General features: G+C 46.8%; 1 protein-coding gene across 2 annotated transcripts; it reads left to right on the top strand.

The window, feature by feature from the left end:
- Window positions 1–236: 236 nt before the first annotated feature.
- ZNRD2 (zinc ribbon domain containing 2) lies at window positions 237–8,011 on the top strand. Of its 2 annotated transcripts, none has more exons than XM_040410422.1 (5): window positions 237–367; window positions 3,514–3,583; window positions 5,888–6,039; window positions 6,134–6,218; window positions 7,414–8,011. In XM_040410422.1, the coding sequence occupies exons 2-5, from the start codon at window positions 3,571–3,573 to the stop codon at window positions 7,722–7,724; spliced, it is 561 nt and encodes a 186-aa protein (XP_040266356.1). In that variant the 5' UTR covers window positions 237–367; window positions 3,514–3,570; the 3' UTR covers window positions 7,725–8,011. The 2 variants fall into 2 exon arrangements, with proteins under 2 accessions (XP_040266356.1, XP_040266357.1); XM_040410423.1 differs by having other exon boundaries at window positions 298–373; window positions 3,516–3,583.
- The last annotated feature ends 15,620 nt before the right edge of the window (window positions 8,012–23,631 follow it).

The raw sequence follows: 23,631 nt of genomic DNA, 5'->3' as shown, positions 1-23,631 counted from the left end.
CCCTACTGTGGGGCGAGTCACACATATGTATCCTTACGAAAAATACGGAAACTCCCTGGAAAGCCCACTTATGGGCGGTGTTTCCGTCAGACCCGCCCATTTTTGGCAGCCGAATTTGTAGGGACAGCCCCTTCTGGCTCGCGCGCCTGGTCCCAGCATGCCAAGATATACGATGAGTTAGTCTCTACCTGCAGCCACACACAGCCCGGGGCTTCACTCCTCCCACACACGTGACTGATCACGTGGACATGACGTCATAAAAAGGCCTTTATCGAGGCGCTTACCATAAATGCGACTGATCACGTGGTCGTGACGTCATTTAAGGTCCTTAGCACCCCAAGTAGTCTCACTTCGCGTGCCTATGACAAACAAGGTGAGGATCAGCGGTGTGTTACTGGTGTATGTACTGGGACCGCTGGTTTCCAGTATCAGGCGGCAGTGACTGGGCAGCTTCAGAACATTGCTGTGGGCCCCATTCCTGTCCTAGTGCCCGAGGGGCTGGCGTCAGTGGAGGAGGTCACAGGACATTGTAATGTTTCCCTGCTGGAGACCCCTCAGCTGGTGTACACATGCAGTGACTTCACATATAGGCTCAGGGGATAGGGAACTTTCCATAGTTAAACTGCTCAGTAAGGGGTATTTGGATCCGAACCAGTTATCCCCTATATCTGACTGGTGAGGTCTGACCGCTGGGCCCCCCACTAATCACACGAAGAGGGGGTCTCGTGCAATGCCAGTACCACTCCATTCATTCTGTATAGGGCTGCACTCCACCTCCAGCGGCCCCATAGAGGTGACACTCCACCTGCGGCCCTCCAGCTGTTGTAAAACTACAACTCCCACCATGTCTTACTGTAGGCTGTCTGGGCATGCTGGGAGTTGTAGCTTTGTAACAGCTGGAGGTCCGCAGGTTGGGCATCCCTGTTCTGATGCAATGTTCCTCAGGGACCACCTGCCGGTCATACGTTCTGGGTTTCCTTAGTACAGAGTAGGTGATACAATTAGTGTCAGTGCATCAGGACTTGCCTCAGGTAGTCATTCTGTGGGATACTCTCAAATCATGATTTGTCCGCTGAGGACCGGTACGGGGGAACACTGATGTAGTGGATTGGGGGTATTTGGCCAATGAGTTCACACTGGCATACTGCTCCGCTATAACAGCAGTGCTTCTAAAGATGGCCTGTCCTGTAAACCTTCTACCAATAGCACAGCCGGGTTTCATCTATTTAACAAGAGGTCCCCTGCCCAGTGGGGAATGGCAGACATGATGTCATACGACACGCATATTCTTGTCACTAGTGTGTCCTGCTGCCGCAAAGGGGGATGGGACACAGGAGAAGTCAGCGAATGGCCGCAGGATGGCGCAGTGGGAGCCAGCAATCACCTCTGCTGTCCGGCTGTGATTTTAACAGGGCGAGGAGAATGATGGCGCTGCCACACTGCAGACCTTTCTGTGACAGGAAAGGGATTTGTCTTTGCGCCACTTACTTTTTTGCTTTGTACGGTTTTGTTCATTGAGCAAAAAACACTTAAAGTGATTCTCCAGGCTTTAGTGAGAATCATCCCACGTGCTGAGCTGATAAGATGCCTTTATTGTGACTGTACAATACAATGAAATGTTGTTTGGAGCAATCCTAGATGCCATGGACATAGGAACAAAGAACTGACATTTAAACTAAAGTATTAACTATTCACAGTATGTATATACAGTACGGACCAAAAGTTTGGACACACCTTCTCATTCAAAGAGTTTTCTTTATTTTCATGACTATGAAGGCATCAAAACTGTGAATTAACACATGTGGAATTATATACATAACAAACAAGTGTGAAACAACTGAAAATATGTCATATTCTAGGTTCTTCAAAGTAGCCACCTTTTGCTTTGATTACTGCTTTGCACACTCTTGGCATTCTCTTGATGAGCTTCAAGAGGTAGTCCCCTGAAATGGTTTTCACTTCACAGGTGTGCCCTGTCAGGTTTAATAAGTGGGATTTCTTGCCTTATAAATGGGGTTGGGACCATCAGTTGCGTTGAGGAGAAGTCAGGTGGATACACAACTGATAGTCCTACTGAATAGAAAAAAGCAGCTAAGTAAAGAAAAACGAGTGGCCATCATTACGTTAAGAAATGAAGGTCAGTCAGTCAGCTGAAAAATTGGGAACACTTTGAAAGTAAGGGCTATTTGACCATGAAGGAGAGTGATGGGGTGCTGCGCCAGATGACCTGGCCTCCACAGTCACCGGACCTGAACCCAATCGAGATGGTTTGGGGTGAGCTGGACCGCAGAGTGAAGGCAAAAGGGCCAACAAGTGCTAAGCATCTCTGGGAACTCACTCACGACTGTTGGAAGACCATTTCAGGGGACTACCTCTTGAAGCTCATCAAGAGAATGCCAAGAGTGTGCAAAGCAGTAATCAAAGCAAAAGGTGGCTACTTTGAAGAACCTAGAATATGACATATTTTCAGTTGTTTCACACTTGTTTGTTATGTATATAATTCCACATGTGTTAATTCATAGTTTTGATGCCTTCATAGTCATGAAAATAAAGAAAACTCTTTGAATGAGAAGGTGTGTCCAAACTTTTGGTCTGTACTGTGTGTGTGTGTGTGTGTGTATATATATAGATATATAGATATATAGATATATAGATATATATATATATATATATATATAGAAAAAAAAAAAAAACCACTGGCAGCACCACCCTAGGAAGTATGGAAAAACGGGACGGGTGCAATGTCCAAGTACGGTAAAAGGTGCTTACCCACTTATAGAGAACAAAAATCGGACTGCACTCCAAGCAACTCTTCAGAAAATGTGTTTATTCACCCATTTGGTGGCAAAAGCGACGTTTCGGCTCAAGCATGAGCCTTTCTCAAGCTTGAGAAAGGCTCATGCTTGAGCCGAAACGTCGCTTTTGCCACCAAATGGGTGAATAAACACATTTTCTGAAGAGTTGCTAGGAGTGCAGTCCGATTTTTGTGTTCTATATATATATATATATATATATATATATTCATAAGCACTTCCTACTTTGCTCATGAGATATATATATATATATCTCTCATGAGCAAAGTAGGAAGTGCTTATGAATATATATACTGATCAGACACCACTGCAGACAAGAGATCATCATGGGGTCATGAATGCAGCAGTCACTTTCAGTCTGTGGTAGTTTCTATCCTAGGAAGGTCTTTTTCTCCCTGGCTGTGACGCTCTGCGATTGGACAGCGTTACAGTCAGGGAGAAGGAGACGCCCACGGAGAGAGACTCAGTCTCCCCCTCATTGCTCCAATGCTAAGTATTAGCATACTGAGCGGGAGAAATCCGACAGGGCACAGGAGGCATATTGTAAAAAATCAAGCAAGGTGGCAGCATCAGCAGGTGGTACCCCGCAAGTACAGGTATATATCTCCCTTAATAAAATCGCATAAAAGGTCCTCTTTAAAGATGATCTGTCAGCTGTCCAGACAAGTCTATTGTAACATTCCCCTTCTTCCTCTTCCCTAGGTATAAAGAGCTGTGAGGAACTAAATCGTTGGCATTTGCTTCGTGTTTTCTCGGCATGGCGTTACAAGGTGAGCAATACCATGTCTGTTACATGCCCACCAGTTTCTGGATTGGGTAAGGACTTGAATTAAAGAGGGGGTTTCCCCATAAACAATGTTTGTCACCGATCTCCAGAATAGATGATAAATGTATGATCGCGAGGGTCTGACCGCAGGTCTTAACTAGGGTTGTACCGGGTATCGAATTATTAATACCCAATCAATACTTTTGTACCTAGATCGATTTGACACTGGGATTTGCCTTTTACCAATACTAGGTTGAGCTACTGCGCAGCCTAGTATTACAGAACATGGCGCTCGCTGCTCTCAGTGCGCACCATGTTCTCCTCAGCAGCACAGGGGAGAAGGAGTCTCTCCCTCCCCACTGCTGGCGCTGCCCCCAATGACCAGAGAGAGGGGAGGGGCAGAATCACATACCTGGCACCCGACCTCTATGACAAGGCGCTGCCATCCGCAGTAATTAACTCCTCAAATAAATAGTATAAAGTAAAAAATAAAAAAAATATTACGTTTAAGTCACCCCCTTTCCCAATTTTACATATAGAATATATAAACAATAAATAAATATATTACATATCGTCACGTGCGAAAAGTCCAAACTATTAAAATATAAAAAAATATCTATACCAAAATAAAGAAAAATATATCATGTTGGCACTGCTGCCACTTACGGGTATACTTGGGATTTGGGAGCATTTACTTGCTGTGTGTAGGTGGAGCTCAGCAATGTATAGATGATTCAAACATAAGATGTGTAAGGCCGCTTTCACACGGGCGAGATTTCCGCGTGGGTGCAATGCGTGAGGTGGACGCATTGCACCCGCACTGAATCCGGACCCATTCATTTCTATGGGGCTGTGCACATGAGCGGTGATTTTCACGCATCACTTGTGCGTTGCGTGAAAATCGCAGCATGTTCAATTTTGTGCTTTTTTTCATGCAACGCAGGCCCCATGGAAGTGAATGAGGCTGCGTGAAAATCGCAAGCATCTGCAAGCAAGTGCGGATGCGGTGTGATTTTCACGCACGGTTGCTAGGAGACGATCGGGATGGGGACCCGATCATTATTATTTTCCCTTATAACATGGTTATAAGGGAAAATAATAGCATTCTTAATACAGAATGCATAGTACAATAGGGCTGGAGGGGTTAAAAATAAATATATAAAATAATTTAACTCACCTTAATCCACTTGTTCGCGCAGCCGGCATCTCTTCTGTCTTCATCTTTGCTGTGCACAGGAAAAGGACCTGTGGTGATGTCACTGCGCTCATCACATGATCCATCACCATGGTAAAAGATCATGTGATGAGCGCAGTGACGTCATTAAAGGTCCTATTTCTCAAAGAAGACGACAGAAGAGAAGCCTTTTTTTTAACCCCTCCAGCCCTATTGTACTATGCATTCTGTATTAAGACTGCTTTTATTTTCCCTTATAGCCATGTTATAAGGGAAAATAATACAATCTACACAACACCTAACCCAAACCCAAATTTCTGTGAAGTCCGCATTCGGGTCTGGGTACCAAACATGGCGATTTTTCTCACGCGCGTGCAATACGCATTACAATGTTTTGCACTCGCGCGGAAAAATCAAGCATTTTCCCGCAACGCACCCGCATCTTATCCGGGCCAAAAACATGACGCCCGTGTGAAAGAGGCCTAAGGAATGCAAAAATCTGATTCTGAAAGAAAGATGGGCTCTGAATTTAAGATGGTACATTATCTAGAACTAGCTACCTGGTTTTAATTAAGAAAAACAACTATAGGTCGACTAATTTTAGATCCTGCCATCTTAGAATAACAAGTTCTCGATGAAGGAGACCATTTGGGTTATCTGGGGCCCCTAGAACTTCAGATCCGCATTTGAACTCAAATGTTCAGTTAATTGCAATTTTAATCTTGGTCATATCCTTTCAACCTTCATGCCCCTGCCCCTACTTGTGTCTGTCAGCAGTTTTACATAGCCAAAACTGCCGACCGACTCCCATTAAAGGGGTTTGAGCAGTGGAGTAATACTGATGACCCATCCTGAGGATGCGGCATCAATAGGTCTGACCCTATTTGAAGGGTTTGTGGCTCTCATGCAAGTTCTGCTACCTCACCATAGAAGAGGACATGCAGCTAAACTAGAAGAATAAGAAGCGCTCGCTCGAGTGCCGCGACCCCTTCAACTTTATGCTGTCACGTTATTGAGGACTATTACTATTACTGTATTTTGTACAGCTATTCTGCCATCCTGTGCCCCATCTTTATTTTTTCAACTTTACTTTTATATTCCAACCAATATTTGTGTTTGCCCATATTTTGACAGAAAGTGATGATGATACATGGTCTCCACCCTCTGATGCCGATCTGAAGCTTTTGAGAGCACGGCGTGAGCGCCAAGATAAGATTAGCAGGAGAATGGGAGATTACTTATTGAACGGATACAGAATGCTTGCGGAAAGCTGTGATACGTGTGGGGTGAGTGAGCACCAAGCAAAGCATATCATTTTCTTGCCTAATTATATTGTACTGACTTTTTTTTTTTCTTCTGTTCTCCCTACATATCCTATAGACTATATTATTACAGAACCGACAGAAAAAAACACTTTGCATCGCGTGTGAAGAACTTGACTCAGATACTGAAAAGGATAACCCAGGTATTTTTATTTGGATACTATTTAGTACACCATGCTTTGTAATGCCCTATTCCTACAAACCATGAACTTTATAACCATACTAGCAAACTGAAAATCCACTGTACAGTGCTCTACGTAAAACCACTAATGTTATTTTAGTGCCGGGCTTCCCATTTTTTTCCTATCATCCACATGTTGAAATCATCTTTAAAAAAAACAAAAATGCCTAGATGTTCTTGTTTAGACTTGAGCGAATCAGGTTCGGATTGCTTTAGCCGAACCCAATTCACCTGAGAACATAAATGGCCTCCGGGGAGGTCTTTCTGAAATTTTAGCAAATATGTATACTTCATGTGAATTTACAGGACTACATGATCTACCAAAGCCGTCCTGGCAATTTACAGGAACCTTCCCTCCCCACTATGCTCTGTCCCACTTGTTGCTCTGTATTTCCCCCATACATAGAGTGCTGCTGAAGATATTTTTCTACCATATATAAGGGAAGATCAGTGCAGTGATATATTGGGAGATGCACACTGTGTGGGAGCGGATCTGCCTGCCCAGGAACCCATTAGACAGGATCCAGCATTGGGGCTCAGATAAGCATCACCCGCATGCTGGGCCGGGCAGGTCTGGGCCGCGCTTTTAGTATTCTTGTAAACTCAGATTGCTAGCTTAAACTTTAAACATGACAATGGGATTCTACTAGGGAAATCATGTTTTACAATAAATGCCCCTTCCCCTGTCCCTTCCTGGATCCTCCCACTGCCCTATCTTCAGCAGAAGATCAGCACACAAAGGAGAAGGCAGCGGCTTCTGCCCAACTACCTCTCTCTGCTATAAGAGCTTAGAAGAACTTGGTGGAACAGCTGTATGTTGCCTTTCTTTCCTTCAAGGAATGTATAAAATACATTCGCATATTAAATACAGAGGAGTCGGAAGTACCAAAAACTGAGGAGTTGGAGTCAGAGCATTTATCTACCGACTCCACAGCCCTGAAGTAAAGCTGGCTTAGTTGCCCATAGCAACCAATTAGATTCCACCTTTCATTTTTGACAGCTCCTTTTGGAAAATGAAAGGCAACTAAGCCAGTTCTACTTTGCACCAGTTTGATAAAAGACCCCATCAGTTTCTTACACTTTGTAATGTCTAATTTGTTCTTTTGCCTAATCTATCTCCCTTTTACTAATTTTGATACTTTTTTGTGTTTTTTCAGTCCTCAACCCTCAAGCTGCCCTGTCCCAGGTGCGTGAGCATCAGCTTTCTCTACAGGAGAACCATGTTCATGATGTCCCAGCAGCTGTTACTCCTGTGATAAAGCCTGAGTCCGGCCCTGTAGATGATGCTGCTGCTGCTGCTAATGTTCCTGATCCTATAGCTTCTGCCGAGGGTGCTCTTCTAGAGAAGATGAGCTGGGCCACTCACCAGCTGAAAGAAACCAGTTCTGTGGAGTACAGCTCCCAACTGTGCACACTCATTGGCACTTGTGCCCAGAGTCTGAAGTCACTTCGAGATCTGCCACATTGATCTCCTTTTCATTGAAAAACTAAACAGATTTCTTATTCACAATTCCTCACCCATGTTATTTCCATTTTTATCTGAAACACACATATTGGCTATTGTAAGGTGTGCAATAAATATTAATAGGTTATATTACATATTCTTTTATTACCTTCTTTGTTTTCAGGGTGGCTCTTGTTAGCCAATTGTTGTATTGAATGTTGTAGCTGCTTTGCAAAAAAAAGGTACTGTATATTTATTCACATTAGATATCACTGGATGAATACAAATAAAAGGACGCACTCTTCACCATTTAGATGCTGCTGCTGCTTCTTTAATCTTGTGCATGGTCACTGGATTTACACTGTTCAGACATTGCCGGTACCTAAAGATGTTTTTACACCGTTGTAGCTCGCTTACAGTCTAAACTTTAGTTTGTTTCACCTATCATGATTTTGGTCATTTGCACTTTCAGCACAAGTAGAGAAATAGGATGGCCGAACAGGCCTGCAATGCTATAAAGGAAAGGGGTACAGATGTGAACCCTTTGTAATGATATGGATTTCTGCACAAATTGGTCATAAAATGTGATCTGATCTTCATCTAAGTCACAACAATAGACAATCACAGTCTGCTTGAACTAATAACACACAAAGAATTAAATGTTACCATGTTTTTATTGAACACACCATGTAAACATTCACAGTGCAGGTGGAAAAAGTATGTGAATCCCTAGACTAACGACATCTCCAAGAGCTAATTGGAGGGAGGTGTCAGCCAACTGGAGTCCAATCAATTAGATGAGATTGGAGGTGTTGGTTACAGCTGCCCTGCCCTATAAAAAACATACACCATTTCTGGGTTTGCTTTTCACAAGAAGCATTGCCTGATGTGAATGATGCCTTGCACAAAAGAGCTCTCAGAAGACCTACGATTAAGAATTGTTGACTTGCATAAAGCTGGAAAGGGTTATAAAAGTATCTCCAAAAGCCTTGCTGTTCATCAGGCCACGGTTAGGCAAATTGTCTATAAATGGAGAAAGTTCAGCACTGCTGCTACTCTCCATAGGAGTGGCTGTCCTGTAAGGATGGCTGCAAGAGCACAGCGCAGACTGCTCAATGAGGTGAAGAAGAATCCTAGAGTGTCAGCTAGAGTGTCTCTGGCATATGCTAACATCCCTGTTAGCGAATCTACGATATGTAAAACACTAAACAAGAAGGGATTTCATGGAAGGATACCACAGAGGAAGCCACTGCTGTCCAAAAAAAACATTGCTGCACGTTTACCGTTTGCACAAGAGCACCTGGATGTTCCACAGCAGCACTGGCAAAATATTCTGTGGACAGATGAAACCAAAGTTGAGTTGTTTGGAAGAAACACACAACACTATGTGTGGAGAAAAAGAGGCACAGCACACCAACATCAAAACCTCATCCCAACTGTGAAGTATGGTGGTGGGGGCATCATGGTTTGGGGCTGCTTTGCTGCGTCAGGGCCTGGACGGATTGCTATCATCGAAGGAAAAATTAATTACTAAGTTTATCAAGACATTTTGTAGAGAACTTAAGGCCATCTGTCCACCAACTGAAGCTCAACAGAAGATGGGTTTTGCAACAGGACAACGACCCAAAGCATAGAAGTAAATCTACAACACAATGGCTTAAACAGAAGAAAATACACCTTCTGGAGTGTCCCAGTCAGAGTCCTGACCTCACCCCAATTGAGATGCTGTGGCATGACCTCAAGAAAGTGATTCACACCAGACATCCCAAGAATATTGCTGAACTGAAACGGTTCTGTAAAGAGGAATGGTCAAGAATTACTCCTGACCGTTGTGCACGTCTGATCTGCAACTACAGGAAACGTTTGGTTGAAGTTATTGCTGCCAAAGGAGGTTCAACCATTTATTAAGTCCAAGGGTTCACATTCTTTTTCCACCTACACTGTGAATGTATACATGGTGTGTTCAATAAAAACATGGTAACATTTAATTCTGTGTGTGTTTTATTAGTTTAAGCAGACTGTGATTGTCTATTGTTGTGACTTAGATGAAGATCAGATCACATTTTATGACCAATTTGTGCAGAAATCCATATCATTCCAAAGGGTTCACATACTTTTTCTTGCAACTGTATGTGACTGCCAGACATCTATGAAAAAAGCAATCCGACAGCTTAAAATCCAAAATTGTATTGTCTGTTTTCCCCTCCCCACGACAGCACCTTAAAAAGATGGCTCTGCATCCTAGGACAGGAAACCTGCAGCATAAAAAGGTGGAGCCACTCTCCCACCTCAGTGAGGTTTCCTGTCCTGGAGCGGGAGGCCTGTTTTCCAGGTGCCTGGTAGCTACCAGAGGGTCATGGGCAGGATAAAATTACCTGCCGGAGGTCCATCGCCCATAGGTTTGGGCTGGAGGGGCCAGGAGATCGGCGGTAGTCCAGGAGGCCGTCTGTTTCTCCCATGGGCAGGCGGTTGTGGTTTCCTCAGGCGACTGTGGCCACACCAGGGAGCAAGTGTGGCCAGAAGCCCTACCATATTGCAGAAGCACCAGGATGCCAGCGGGTCGGGTCGCAGAGTGATGACGTCAACTGGAAGTCTTTACGTTCCACGGCCAAGCGCTTCCGGTCAGGTGACCGGAAGTTCGGCATTCAGTGCGGCTTTTAAATTCCGGTGTTGTTCGGCGTCCAGACGGATCTCAGGTACAGAGGTTCTGGGGATTCGGCTTGCTCCAGTGGCATCCGGTGCATGGTGGGTCTGCAAAGATGGAGGCAAGCTCTCAGGTGAGAGGTATGCAATGGTGGCAAATGATTGGTGTTATATTGAATTGTATGCAGATGTAACTAACTATGGAGAAAGAAAAGAGGTCTGAGAATACGGATATTGAAATTCAGCCACGGGTATTATGAGATCTAATGGATTGTTCCTTAAAGGGTTAAGGTTGTTTCCTTAGATATGGATATACACTGCTCAAAAAAATAAAGGGAACACTTAAACAACACAATGTAACTCCAAGTCAATCACACTTCTGTGAAATCAACTGTCCACTTAGGAAGCAACACTGAGTGACAATCAATTTCACATGCTGTTGTGCAAATGGATAGACAACAGGTGGAAATTATAGGCAATTAGCAAGACACCCCCAATAAAGGAGTGGTTCTGCAGGTGTGACCTGACCACTTCTCAGTTCCTATGCTTCCTGGCTGATGTTTTGGTCACTTTTGAATGCTGTCGGTGCTTTCACTCTAGTGGTAGCATGAGACGGAGTCTACAACCCACACAAGTGGCTCAGGTAGTGCAGCTTATCCAGGATAGCACATCAATGCGAGCTGTGGCAAGAAGGTTTGCTGTGTCTGTCAGCGTAGTGTCCAGAGCATGGAGGTGCTACCAGGAGACAGGCCAGTACATCAGGAGACGTGGAGGAGGCCGTAGGAGGGCAACAACCGAGCAGCAGGACCGCTACCTCCGCCTTTGTGCAAGGAGGAACAGGAGGAGCACTGCCAGAGCCCTGCAAAATGACCTCCAGCAGGCCACAAATGTGCATGCGTCTGCTCAAACGGTCAGAAACAGACTCCATGAGGGTCCGATGTCCACAGGTGGGGGTTGTGCTTACAGCCCAACACCGTGCAGGACGTTTGGCATTTGCCAGAGAACACCAAGATTGGCAAATTCGCCACTGGCGCCCTGTGCTCTTAACAGATGAAAGCAGGTTCACACTGAGCACATGTGACAGACGTGACAGAGTCTGGAGACGCCGTGGAGAACATTCTGCTGCTTGCAACATCCTCCAGCATGACCGGTTTGGCATTGGGTCAGTAATGGTGTGGGGTGGCATTTCTTTGGAGGCCCGCACAGCCCTCCATGTGCTCGCCAGAGGTAGCCTGACTGCCATTAGGTACCGAGATGAGATCCTCAGGCCCCTTGTGAGACCATATGCTGGTGCGGTTGGCCCTGGGTTCCTTCTAATGCAAGACAATGCTAGACCTCATGTGGCTGGAGTGTGTCAGCAGTTCCTGCAAGACGAAGGCATTGATGCTAGGACTGGCCCGCCCGTTCCCCAGACCTGAATCCAATTGAGCACATCTGGGACATCACGTCTCGCTCTATCCACCAACGTCACGTTGCACCACAGACTGTCCAGGAGTTGGCAGATGCTTTAGTCCAGGTCTGGGAGGAGATCCCTCAGGAGACCGTCTGCCACCTCATCAGGAGCATGCACAGGCGTTGTAGGGAGGTCATACAGGCACGTGGAGGCCACACACACTACTGAGCCTCATTTTGACTTGTTTTAAGGACATTACATCAAAGTTGGATCAGCCTGTAGTGTGTTTTTCCACTTTAATTTTGAGGGTGACTCCAAATCCAGACCTCCATGGGTTAAAAAATTTGATTTCCATATTTTTTTTGTGTGTGATTTTGTTGCCAGCACATTCAACTATGTAAAGAACAAAGTATTTCAGAAGAATATTTAATTAATTCAGATCTAGGATGTGTTATTTTTGTGTTCCCTTTATTTTTTTGAGCAGTGTATTTTTTTCTCTATAGATGGCGCCTAAGAAGGTGGTGGCCAAGAGGAAAAATAAAGAGTGCGCTATATGTAAATGTCCACTGTCATCTTCATATTCAAAGAGGCTTTGTCAACCATGTATAGAGAAGACGGTGGCGGATGAGACACCAAGGTTCTTGAAAGACTTGAAGTCTCTATCAGATCAGGAGTAAAAGTCTCCTTAACAGCCTGTAAGGGTGACTTCCGGTTCCGGCGCTGCCATGTAAAGGAGCGGCGCTCGGAGCTCCGCTATACTGCCGACTTACAGGCTCCTTTAGTGGTGCGGGGATCGGGTTCTGACCCCGAGGGGAGTGAGGCCGCGGTCAGGATACCCACCTTGAACCCCTGGATGGACCGCTATCTCCTGCGGCGCGGTCAGAAACCGGCAGGTACACCGCAGCAGCCAGCCACAGCTAAGATGGCGGACAGTCAGCCGCTGTTGTTTTCGGCTGAGTGCTCCCGCTCCCCCCAGGGAGCTGCATCCTCCACAGTCAGCCATGAGTTGTTGGACTATAAATAACTGGCCATAGAAGTGGCGACCTGTATAATGCCTGACATCCAGAAGACTCTGGAGACTACTATACTGGCCTCTATCAATTCACTGAGAGAAGAGGTCAGCCAGGCAAGCTTACAAATGAAACATATGGAGGGGGAATTGCGTTCCCTGCAGAAGCAAGTTGGGGACTCTGACTCTGTTATTAAACTTCAGCAACAGACCCTGGATTACCTTCGTTTCAAGGTTGACGACCTGGAAAATAGGTCCCGCCGCAACAACCTGAGACTGGTGGGACTACTGGAATCTGTCAATCAATCTGAGCTCCTGGATTTATGTGAAAGAGAGTTACCAGAAGCCCTTGGCCTGAATTTCTTTTGCAGGGTGGAATGGGCTCACAGAGTGGGCCCGGAAAGGCATCCCCCCAGAGATATGGCCGTGACACCTCATAACGGGGATGATCGATCGCGGCAAATTATCTTTAAGCTACTGGACTTCAACGACAAAGTGGCCTTACTTCATAGCTTTCGCAGAAGAAAGCAGCCGATCACCTTTAGGGGCCATCGAATATTACTATTTGAGGACTTTTCCGCGGAAGTAGCGAAAAAAACAGAAGGCTTTTAGTCCTATTTGCACTAAACTTTATCAGAAAAATATTCGCTTTCAACTACTTTTCCCTGCTGTGCTGAAAATTCATCGTGCCCGTGGGGATACTGTCTCTTTCCGATCCCCCTCCGAGGTGGATGGGGCCCTCGACGAGATTCTGGAAGCGGAGCCACATGTTGCCGTGCCATTGCCTCGGAGGTCTTCTTCACGTTCATCTGTGGATCCAAAGCCACGCCGCCAAAAGGGCCACTCGCGCGATGGTTCAAGAAGACTGTGAAGGACTTTTATGCAATTGCCTATATGCTTCAGTTTAATTCTCTCCCTGCTATTTTAAGGTCTATATTGTCGGTTCCAAATGTCAAGAATGAATGTATTTGTGTACCGAACAGGGATGTTGAGATTATGTTTGTATGTGGGATAGAAAGTACTTTTCTGAAATTGTTAAAAATTGTAAATGTTCTGGCCAGCAGATAATTGAGCTGTGTGTATTGTCAGAACTCAATTGTCTAGCCTGGCCCAGAGGAGGAGTTTTAGGATAATTAAGCTGTGTGTATTGTGAAAACTCAATTATCTAGCCTGGCCCAGAGGAGGAGTTTTAGGACAATTGAGCTGTGTGTATTGCTAAAACTCAATTATCTAGCCTGGTCCAGAGGAGGAGTTTTATGCTGCATAAAGTGTGAGTTCTATGTACCAGTAAATCAGTCTTGTTCCAGCATTAAGTTTTGACTCATGTGTGGATTATTCGGCGATTCCAGGGATATTCCTACTCGTGGAATATTGGGTGATTTTCTTTTATGAGAAGAAGGGAATGCTTGACGGGGATATTTTCTACTACCGTCACAACTGGTTGGCAGCAGCGGGATTTTCCCTTCTACTTTCCTTTACACCAGGATTCCAAGCAGACACTGGGAACAGTGAATGGAAGGCTGGTACACCCTGCTTAAAAGAAAAACACTGAAAGAACTACTGGAAGTCCGTGGAAGGATTGCTAGCAACAAAACCAAGCGGGTCATTATAGCAGAATTAATGGAGCTAGACCAGGAGAACTTGGTTGCAGCAACGCTAGCAGTACAAGAGATGGGGACACCAGTGATTCAGGAGGAGGAATCACCAGCCAACAAGGCAATGAGAGAGAAGCTAGCATGGTTCGGTCCGAACCCAATGGCGGATGTGGTGCTGAAAGTGATGAACCTGTTAGCGGAGGAGGCTAAACAAATAAGAGACGCAGAGCTACAGTTAAAACTGGCAGCAGTCCAACAAGCAGCCGCACATTCTCCAAACAGTGAGTACAGTACAGCAGACACAAGGAAGATTCCGTTTAGCGCTTTTAAAGCTTTTGATGAAAAAGACTGTGACATTGATAATTACCTGGCAGATTTTGAGCGACAATGTAACCTGCACCGAATAGATAGAGGAGAGTGGGTCTCAATATTGTCAGGCAAACTGTCAGGCAAAGCTTCTGATGCTTTCCGGACCGTGCCAGAGCAGGAGATCCATAGCTACGCCAGGGTTAAAGAAGTGCTCCTGGCTCATTATGCAGTAACCCCAGAGTCCTACCGACAAAAGTTCAGGGACTCACGCAAAACCACGAAAGACTCTTACGTGGAATGGGCATGCCAGTTATCCCTGTCGGCCTCTAACTGGGTCAACAGCAGCCAGGCCACCACCGCAGAGGATATTTTGCAACTAATGCTCCTGGAACAATTTTACGATCACATCCAGACGGATGTCAAAGACTGGGTGAGAGATCGCAGGCCCATGACTCTACCAGAGGCCGCTAAGTTGGCGGATGAATATGCGGATCCTCGCAAGATGAACCCGGTCACACCACGGGTACAACCTCCACGACCAACGGTGCCCTCACACCCACCAGCCGCTAGATACCAACGTCCTAACAGACAGGGGACATCTAGCCCTCGCTATCCACGCCAGGAGGACAATGAACAACGCTGCTTCCGGTGCAAACAGCTGGGTCACTACAAGCAGAATTGCCCCATGGACAACAACACCAGGTCAAAATGGTCTCGACCTGGGTACCGCCCACCAGCAGCAGCCCATTGTGTAGACTCAGCTTGGGATCCCCAGGAACTGGGTCAGGAAGAACCATTGGGCACCCTTTACGAAGCCCTCATGGTACAATCTGTTATTACGGACAACAGGAAACACCATTGTCAGCTGGTCATGGTTAACGGAAAAACCGCCCGGGGATTAAGAGACAGTGGGGCAACCATCACGTTGGTACAAAGACACCTTATTAAGGCATCAGAGAAACCGGGGAAATCAATTGCTGTGAGAGTGGCAGGGGGGGCAGTATACCGTATTCCTACTGCACAGGTACACCTAGACTGGGGTGCGGGAGCTGGCAATGTTCATGTGGGCGTCATGAAAGACTTACCTTCTGAAGTCATCTTGGGCAACGACATTGGCCCCCTGACTTCGGCGTTCGCCTCTACCCCCGCTCAGGAGGCCCATGCAGTAACCACCAGAGCACAAAGCCGCGCTGCCGAGAGCCATCCGCTTCCTACTGAGACCCAGGTAAGCCAACCCAACCTACCCTTGACTGTAGAACCCCTACCCTGGGACACCCCAGAGGACTTTGGGCGGGAGGTGACCGGAGACCCTTCCCTCAGAAAGTATCGAGAGAAAGCCAGGAGGGGCCAAGGGGGGTTAGAGAAGGAGCAATTTATCTGGGAGAAAGGCCGCTTGTACAGGCTCACCGAGACCCGGGGTAATACACCAGGGCCTAAGCAAAAACGCCAGCTGGTAGTTCCCCGGAAATACCGGCAGGAGTTATTGAGGATTGGGCACGACGTACCCTTGGCAGGCCATTTGGGAATACGCAAGACAGGGTATTGGATAACCCAGAACTTCTTCTGGCCTGGGGTGTCCGACGACGTCAGGGCGTATTGTCAAACGTGCGAGGTATGCCATCGTATAGGTAAAAAGGGAGACGACCCAAAGGCTAAACTAGTTTCCATGCCCATTATTGAAGAACCGTTCACAAGGGTAGCCGTGGACATTATAGGGCCCCTGGCCACACCTAGCCGTTCCGGCAAGCGGTATATACTCACCATAGTAGACTACGCCACCCGTTACCCCGAAGCGGTAGCTCTCTCTAACATACAGGCTGAGACCGTAGCAGAGGCCCTAGTTAAAGTATTTTCCCGAGTAGGCTTTCCCAAGGAGGTTCTGTCCGACCAAGGTACCCAATTCACGGCCGAGGTAACCCAGCAGATATGGAAAACCTGTGGAGTTAAATCCCTGACTAGCTCCCCATACCATCCCCAGACTAACGGCCTGTGCGAGCGCTTCAACGGAACGCTAAAGCAAATGTTGAAGTCGTTCACGGGGGCATACAAGGATTGGGAGCGATTCCTGCCACACCTTCTCTTTGCCTACCGAGAGGTGCCGCAGGAATCGACCGGATTCTCACCCTTCGAACTTCTCTATGGGAGGCGGGTGAGGGGGCCCTTAGATCTCATCAAGGATCACTGGGAGGGGCAGACAGAGATTGAGGGGACCCCGGTTGTACCTTATGTCCTGGAGCTGAGGGACCGCATGGAGGAATTAGCCCAGACAGTGCGAGAGAACCTCCAGGCGGCCCAACAGCGCCAGAGGGTATGGTATGACCGACGGGCTAGGCACCGGAGCTTTCAGATAGGCCAAAAGGTCATGGTATTAAGGCCGGTCCGAACAGACAAGCTCCAGGCCGCCTGGCAGGGCCTCTATAAAGTTATAGGACAGATATGCGACACTACCTACACGATAGCCAGCTGCGAGGATGAAGATGTGAAACGAACCTTTCACATCAACATGCTCAAGGCCTATCAGGAACGGGCAGAGGAGGTAGCCGCTATCTGTGCACCAGCAGGAGAAGACACAGAGACCCTACCCCTTCCCGACCTATTGGGCAGTAACGAAGGGATGACCCAGATAAAGAAAGTCCAGCTAGGTGAACAGTTGGAGCCGCAAGAGCGGGCTCAAGCTGTCCGCTTACTAGAAACAAAACAGGCTACATTCTCTCAGGAGCCTGGATACACACTCCTAGCCATACACAAGGTAGAGACTCCAGGACAGGCACCCCTGAGACAGCCTCCCTACCGTATCCCCGAAGCAGTCCGGGAAGGGATGCGGAAGGAAATAGATGAGATGCTTCGGCTAGGCGTAATCGAACCCTCAGAAAGTCCTTGGGCCTCGCCGGTAGTCTTAGTGCCAAAGAAGGATGGGACAACCCGCTTCTGTGTAGATTACCGGCGCCTCAACGACAAGACAGTTACGGACGCCTATCCGATGCCACGGATGGACGAGCTGCTTGACCGTATCTCTGCAGGGAAGTATCTGACCACAATAGACCTATGCAAGGGATATTGGCAGATTCCCCTAGCAGAAGATGCCATACCCAAGTCGGCCTTCATCACCCTGTTCGGCCTATACCAATTCCGGGTTATGCCGTTCGGGATGAAGAACGCCCCGGCCACCTTCCAACGGATGGTGGATCAGTTACTTAGGGGTCTCCAGAGCTTTGCATGCGCTTACCTGGATGACATCGCCATCCACAGCGATACCTGGGAAGCGCACCTAGAGCACATAGGGGTAGTATTAGATAGGATCAGGGGGGCCGGGCTGACCCTGAAACCCGACAAATGTCACTTGGGTATGGCGGAGGTACAATATTTAGGCCACCGAGTAGGATGTGGTAAGCAACGGCCGGAGCCGGCTAAGATCGAGGCCGTTGCCAATTGGCCCACTCCCCACACCAAGACACAAGTCATGGCTTTCTTAGGCACAGCCGGCTATTACAGACGCTTTGTACCCGACTATATCGCCCTGGCCAAACCCCTGACCGACTTGACCAAAAAGAAGCTACCCCGACAAGTCCTGTGGTCCCCGGAATGCGAGGTGGCTTTCCAAGCACTAAAGACTGCTCTGGTTAATGCTCCGGTATTGGTTACCCCAGATCCTAACAAAAGATTTATTGTCCACACAGACGCTTCAATGTTTGGACTGGGGGCAGTACTAAGCCAGATCGGGGAGGATGGAGGAGAGCACCCGGTGGCATACCTGAGTCGGAAGCTGTTGCCAAGGGAGGTCAGTTATGCCACCATTGAAAAAGAGTGTTTGGCCTTGGTATGGGCACTCAAAAAGCTCACACCTTACCTTTATGGCCGGGCGTTCACTCTCATCACCGATCACAACCCCTTGGTGTGGCTTAACTGGGTTTCAGGGGATAACGCCCGTTTGCTACGCTGGAGCTTGGCCTTACAGCCCTATGACTTTACGATTCATTCTCGCCTAGGCAAGCAAAACGGGAATGCCGATAGATTGTCACGCCAAACGGATTTAACCTCGGACTAAAAGCTCTGAACCCGTCAACCCTACTGGACCAGGAAAGGTCCAACCGAGTTGCCGGAGCACGGAGAAAAAGGGGGGCCATTGTGAAGGACTTTTATGCAATTGCCTATATGCTTCAGTTTAATTCTCTCCCTGCTATTTTAAGGTCTATATTGTCGGTTCCAAATGTCAAGAATGAATGTATTTGTGTACCGAACAGGGATGTTGAGATTATGTTTGTATGTGGGATAGAAAGTACTTTTCTGAAATTGTTAAAAATTGTAAATGTTCTGGCCAGCAGATAATTGAGCTGTGTGTATTGTCAGAACTCAATTATCTAGCCTGGCCCAGAGGAGGAGTTTTAGGATAATTAAGCTGTGTGTATTGTGAAAACTCAATTATCTAGCCTGGCCCAGAGGAGGAGTTTTAGGACAATTGAGCTGTGTGTATTGCTAAAACTCAATTATCTAGCCTGGTCCAGAGGAGGAGTTTTATGCTGCATAAAGTGTGAGTTCTATGTACCAGTAAATCAGTCTTGTTCCAGCATTAAGTTTTGACTCATGTGTGGATTATTCGGCGATTCCAGGGATATTCCTACTCGTGGAATATTGGGTGATTTTCTTTTATGAGAAGAAGGGAATGCTTGACGGGGATATTTTCTACTACCGTCACAAAGACATTCCGGAAGTAAAAGATTACGTTTCTGGGACTTTAGTAGACTCCTCTTCCAGGGACTGTTTTACGACCCTTTTGGGGTGTGCTTGTAACATTTCGGTTTAAGTCTGCTTTATATTTCTTACCCCCCCTTTTTTGTTTGTGTATTTTTCCGGGGAAACAGGGCGGGGTGGCTTTGGCTTGCCGGTTGCCAGGAGCCTTTTAGTTCTTGGGAATCCACAGGTTCTCGCCTCACCTAAGATGTTTTGTTGGTTAGGTTTTGGGGGAGTTCCGGCATGGCAGAAAAAAGAGAAGTTCATACCCAGATTTGGGATAGACTACTGCCATCTAGTCTAGGCGCCCGGCAGGTGTACCCTGCAGACTACACGGGCGGAGTTATTGTTCGTGGTTTTGTTTTGTGTGTTCCTTTTTTTCCCATCCACTTTTGGCCCTCCCTGCCTGAGGATCCATGGGTACTAGATCGGGGATGAAGATAGTTTCCTAAAACGTTAAGGGTCTAAAATTCTACGCCATCTAAAACGATTGCGGCCCGACAGTCCTTCTCCAGGAGACTCATTTGGATCACAAAGATTTCTTTCGACTCAAGAAATTTTGGGTGGGTTCTGTCCATGGATCCTCGGCTAGGGAGCGCAAGGCAGGAGTGATTACATTGCTTCACAAGCATTTCTCAGGTAAAGTGATTTCGGAATCACATGACACTGAGGGTAGATGGCATAGGTTGCTTATAGATTTTGAAGGGTCCTCTTTTAGTGTTCATAATGTTTATGCCCCGAATGATGGTCACAAACTCTTTTACGCTCTTCTGGAAAACAGACTTCATGCAGATGGGACCCCCAACAGAATTATGGGGGGTGATTTTAACTCGGTTAAGACCGTAAAAGAGCAGAGGAAACTGAGGGACTGCCGAGACACTCTGACAAGGACCTCCCTCCTTTCCTAACTTCCATGGGCCTTTATGATGCTTGGCGTTCTCTACATCCAGACGAGAGGGATTATACACACTTTTCTCATGTCCATAATGCCTGGTCTCGCATAGATTATTTTTTTGTGTCCCCGCACTTGACCTCTAGAGGGATCTCCTCTGAGATACATGAGCTGATCATTTCGGATCATTCACCTATCTCTATTCATTTCCAGGATTCGTACCCAAGGGGGACTGACTGACTTGTGGCGTTTTCCGTCGTTCCTGGCTAAGGATGAATATTTTCAGGATATACTAAGAGGTTGGTGGTTGGAGTATCAGGGGGACAATCCTCGGGGTGCATCAGGTGTTTCGACCCATTGGGAGACTGCTAAAGCAGTTTTGAGAGGTAGGATCGTTAGCTATGTTAGTAATCTGCGTAAGGTGGTTGCGCGACAATACCAAGAGACTAGCATGGCCCTTCAAGCAGCATACACTAACTTTCTCCAGTCGGCCACGGTTCAACTTAAGGATGAGTGGCTGGCAGCAACTTTGAGTTGTGGGTGGATAGACGGGAGGCCATGTACCGTTAAGAGTATCAGGCTGATCTTTTCCGCTTTGGGAACAAGTCGGGTAGAATATTGGCGAATTTAGCCAGGGGTAGAAGGGCTCCCGGGGTTATAGTATCTTTGAAAGATGAGGGTGGAGTCTTACACACGAATCCCAAGTCGGTCAGCGACTTGTTGGGTAGGTACTACGAGCGGCTTTACAGGGACACTCCGGGCGGGGGGGTCGAGGAGGGGACGCATTTTTTGTCCCAGATCAAATTGCCCTCCCTGACGACAGAACAGCAGGGGGTCCTCAATGTGGCAATATCGGTGGAGGAGATCTTGGGGGTTATTGGTTCTTTGCACAATGGTAAGGTGCCAAGTCCTAATGGGTTCACAGGAGAATTCTTTAAAGTGCTTCAGGGTCAGCTTGCCCCTACGTTGGCTGATTATTTCAACCATCTTTTGCGTACGGGTGACTTTCCTGCTCATGTAAATGTGGCCTACATTAAATTGATCCTCAAACCTTACAAAGACCCCCAGGACCTGGGCTCTTATCGCCCGATCTCTCTGATCAACCAGGATCTTAAGATTATGACTAAGATTCTGGCCAACCGATTGAGTCTCTTGATGCCTGCCCTGATAGGTCCCTCGCAGGTGGGCTTTATAAAGGGCCACTCGGGGATAGCGAATGTACGAAGGGTGCTAGCAGTTTTGGATTGGGTGCGACGCCGCCCCCAGCCGGACACTGCTCCTGTGTTATTGGTTCTAGATGCTGAAAAAGCCTTCGATTCGCTTCGCTAGGGCTGGCTGGGGGTGGTGTTGGACCGATTGGGTCCCGTGATGGATCTTCTTCATCGTTTCGGGTCCTTCTCGGGTTACAAAATAAATTCCTCAAAGAGTGAAGTTCTTGAGCTCAATACCACGAACTCCCCTTCCCTTTGGTCCCACTGTGGTTTCTCCCTAGCAGTCATCAAGCGACATGTTACTTATTTGGGTTTAAAGATTGGCAGGCTCCCTAGCTCCTTATATTTGCTGAATTACCCGCCCCTTATCCGGAAAATTATATCTGAACTGGAGAGGTGGCAATCGCTTCCCTTGTCCCTTTTGGGGAGATGCCAGCTTATCAAAATGATGAGTTTCTCCAAGCTGTTGTATCCTCTCCAAACCCTCCCAATTTTATTGAAACATGCTGATGTCACTTTGCTTAACAAGGTCTTCACCACCTTCTTGTGGTCGGGTCGACGTCCTCGTATCTCGCTCTCTAAACTTATGTTGTGGAAACTGGAGGGCGGGGTGAAATTCCCGAACATAAGGGGTTATAATCTTTCCTGCCTTATGCACCATGTTTTTGACTGGGTACATAAAACGGACCACTTCTCCAATAGGGAGCTGGAGCAAAACTTAGTAGCCCCATGGAATTTAGTGGCTTGCCTCCACACGAACCTGGCTTCGCTTCCTACTGATATCAAAGCCTCAGTCCTACTAAGGGACACCATGGCAGCATGGAAGGCGGTCAGGAAATCATTCGGCCTGCCCCATTCGGTCTCTAAGCTGATGCCTTTATGGGATCACCCAGAGTTTTCCCAGGGTAGTCAATCCGGTTATTCGAGGATGTGGATCTCTAAGGGGATAGTTAGGGCGGAACACCTGATGCACCTGGAGGAAAGGAGGTGGCTCACTCCCTCGGAACTGAAGGCAAAATATGCCCTGCCAGACTCCCACTTCTTATTAGTTTTGCAGATCCTAAGCTTTTGTAAACATAGACTACGGGATCTTTCCAGGGAGGCGGTTACGAATTCCTTTGATGATATCATCAATTTTTCGCCTCAAACAGTCTCGCTGTCTAGGTTATATAGGACATTTTCAGGAATTTTTATTAATACTAGGCCATCTTCCATGTTTAAGAAATGGGAACATCTCACCATGGATGGTGAGATAGGGGAAATTTTTTTGGAGGGATGGGGCAAGGTCCGCCAGTGTGTGATAAGTGAAACTTGGTGAGAAACATACTTTAAGATGATGCATCGCGCAATTTACGGTTTTAACTTCCCAGCCTCTCCTCATTTCCCCGATCGCATCATTCATTGTCCTAATTGTAATGCTCAGGCAACTGACTTTTGGCATGGCATTTGGACTTGTGAAAAAGTCTCTCACTTCTGGGGTAGGATCCGGTCTTATATTAAAGCCCATTGGCTAGTGGATCTGCCCATGGAACCACAAGCCCTGGTGTTCCATCATATACGCCTTGATTCGGACCAGTCCGGTCGCCCTACTAAGATCCCGATTATCCTGCATTCAGTCTTATTGATAGCCAAAAGGGCCTTGCTGAAATATTGGTTAGTGAGCACCATGCCAGACATCGAGGTTGTGATCTCAGACTTGAAAATTCTGATGCGGTATGAGCGGGATGAGGCGGAGAGACATAAGGAATGTTCAGCTTCAAAGTTTTTCAACAAATGGCGGACTTTCATTATTATTCACCTTAATCCCGCTGCCATTACTGAGTTGGTTACCCCCTTCCAATATACCTCCTGGTATCTTAAGTCCTATTTGTGTGATACATTAGGGCCTTTGGTGGTGTAGTCCTATCTGTCTTCTCCCTTTATCCCCTTTCCTTGTCCCTGTTCCTTCCCTCTATTCTGTAATACTGTTCAGACGTAAAGTCGTTATTTGCACTGGATAAGACCACTGATTTCTAAATGAAGCAATAATGTGTCTTCATAAGATGTTTTTTTTTTCTGTATCCGCTATGTACTTGTGGTCATTGTATTGTTACTCTACTGCTTTAATTCCAATAAACAGAATAAAAAAAATTAAAAAAAAAGCCTGTAAGA

Source organism: Bufo bufo, chromosome 10, assembly GCF_905171765.1.
Source record: "Bufo bufo chromosome 10, aBufBuf1.1, whole genome shotgun sequence".
NCBI classification, from domain to species: Eukaryota; Metazoa; Chordata; class Amphibia; order Anura; family Bufonidae; genus Bufo; species Bufo bufo.
This window is presented reverse-complemented; position numbering and strand designations above follow the sequence as displayed.

Coding starts and splice junctions, on each gene's coding strand:
- ZNRD2 (XM_040410422.1), top strand. Junction 6,040..6,133: donor AAAGCTGTGATACGTGTGGG/GTGAGTGAGCAC, acceptor CATATCCTATAG/ACTATATTATTACAGAACCG. Junction 6,219..7,413: donor TACTGAAAAGGATAACCCAG/GTATTTTTATTT, acceptor GTGTTTTTTCAG/TCCTCAACCCTCAAGCTGCC.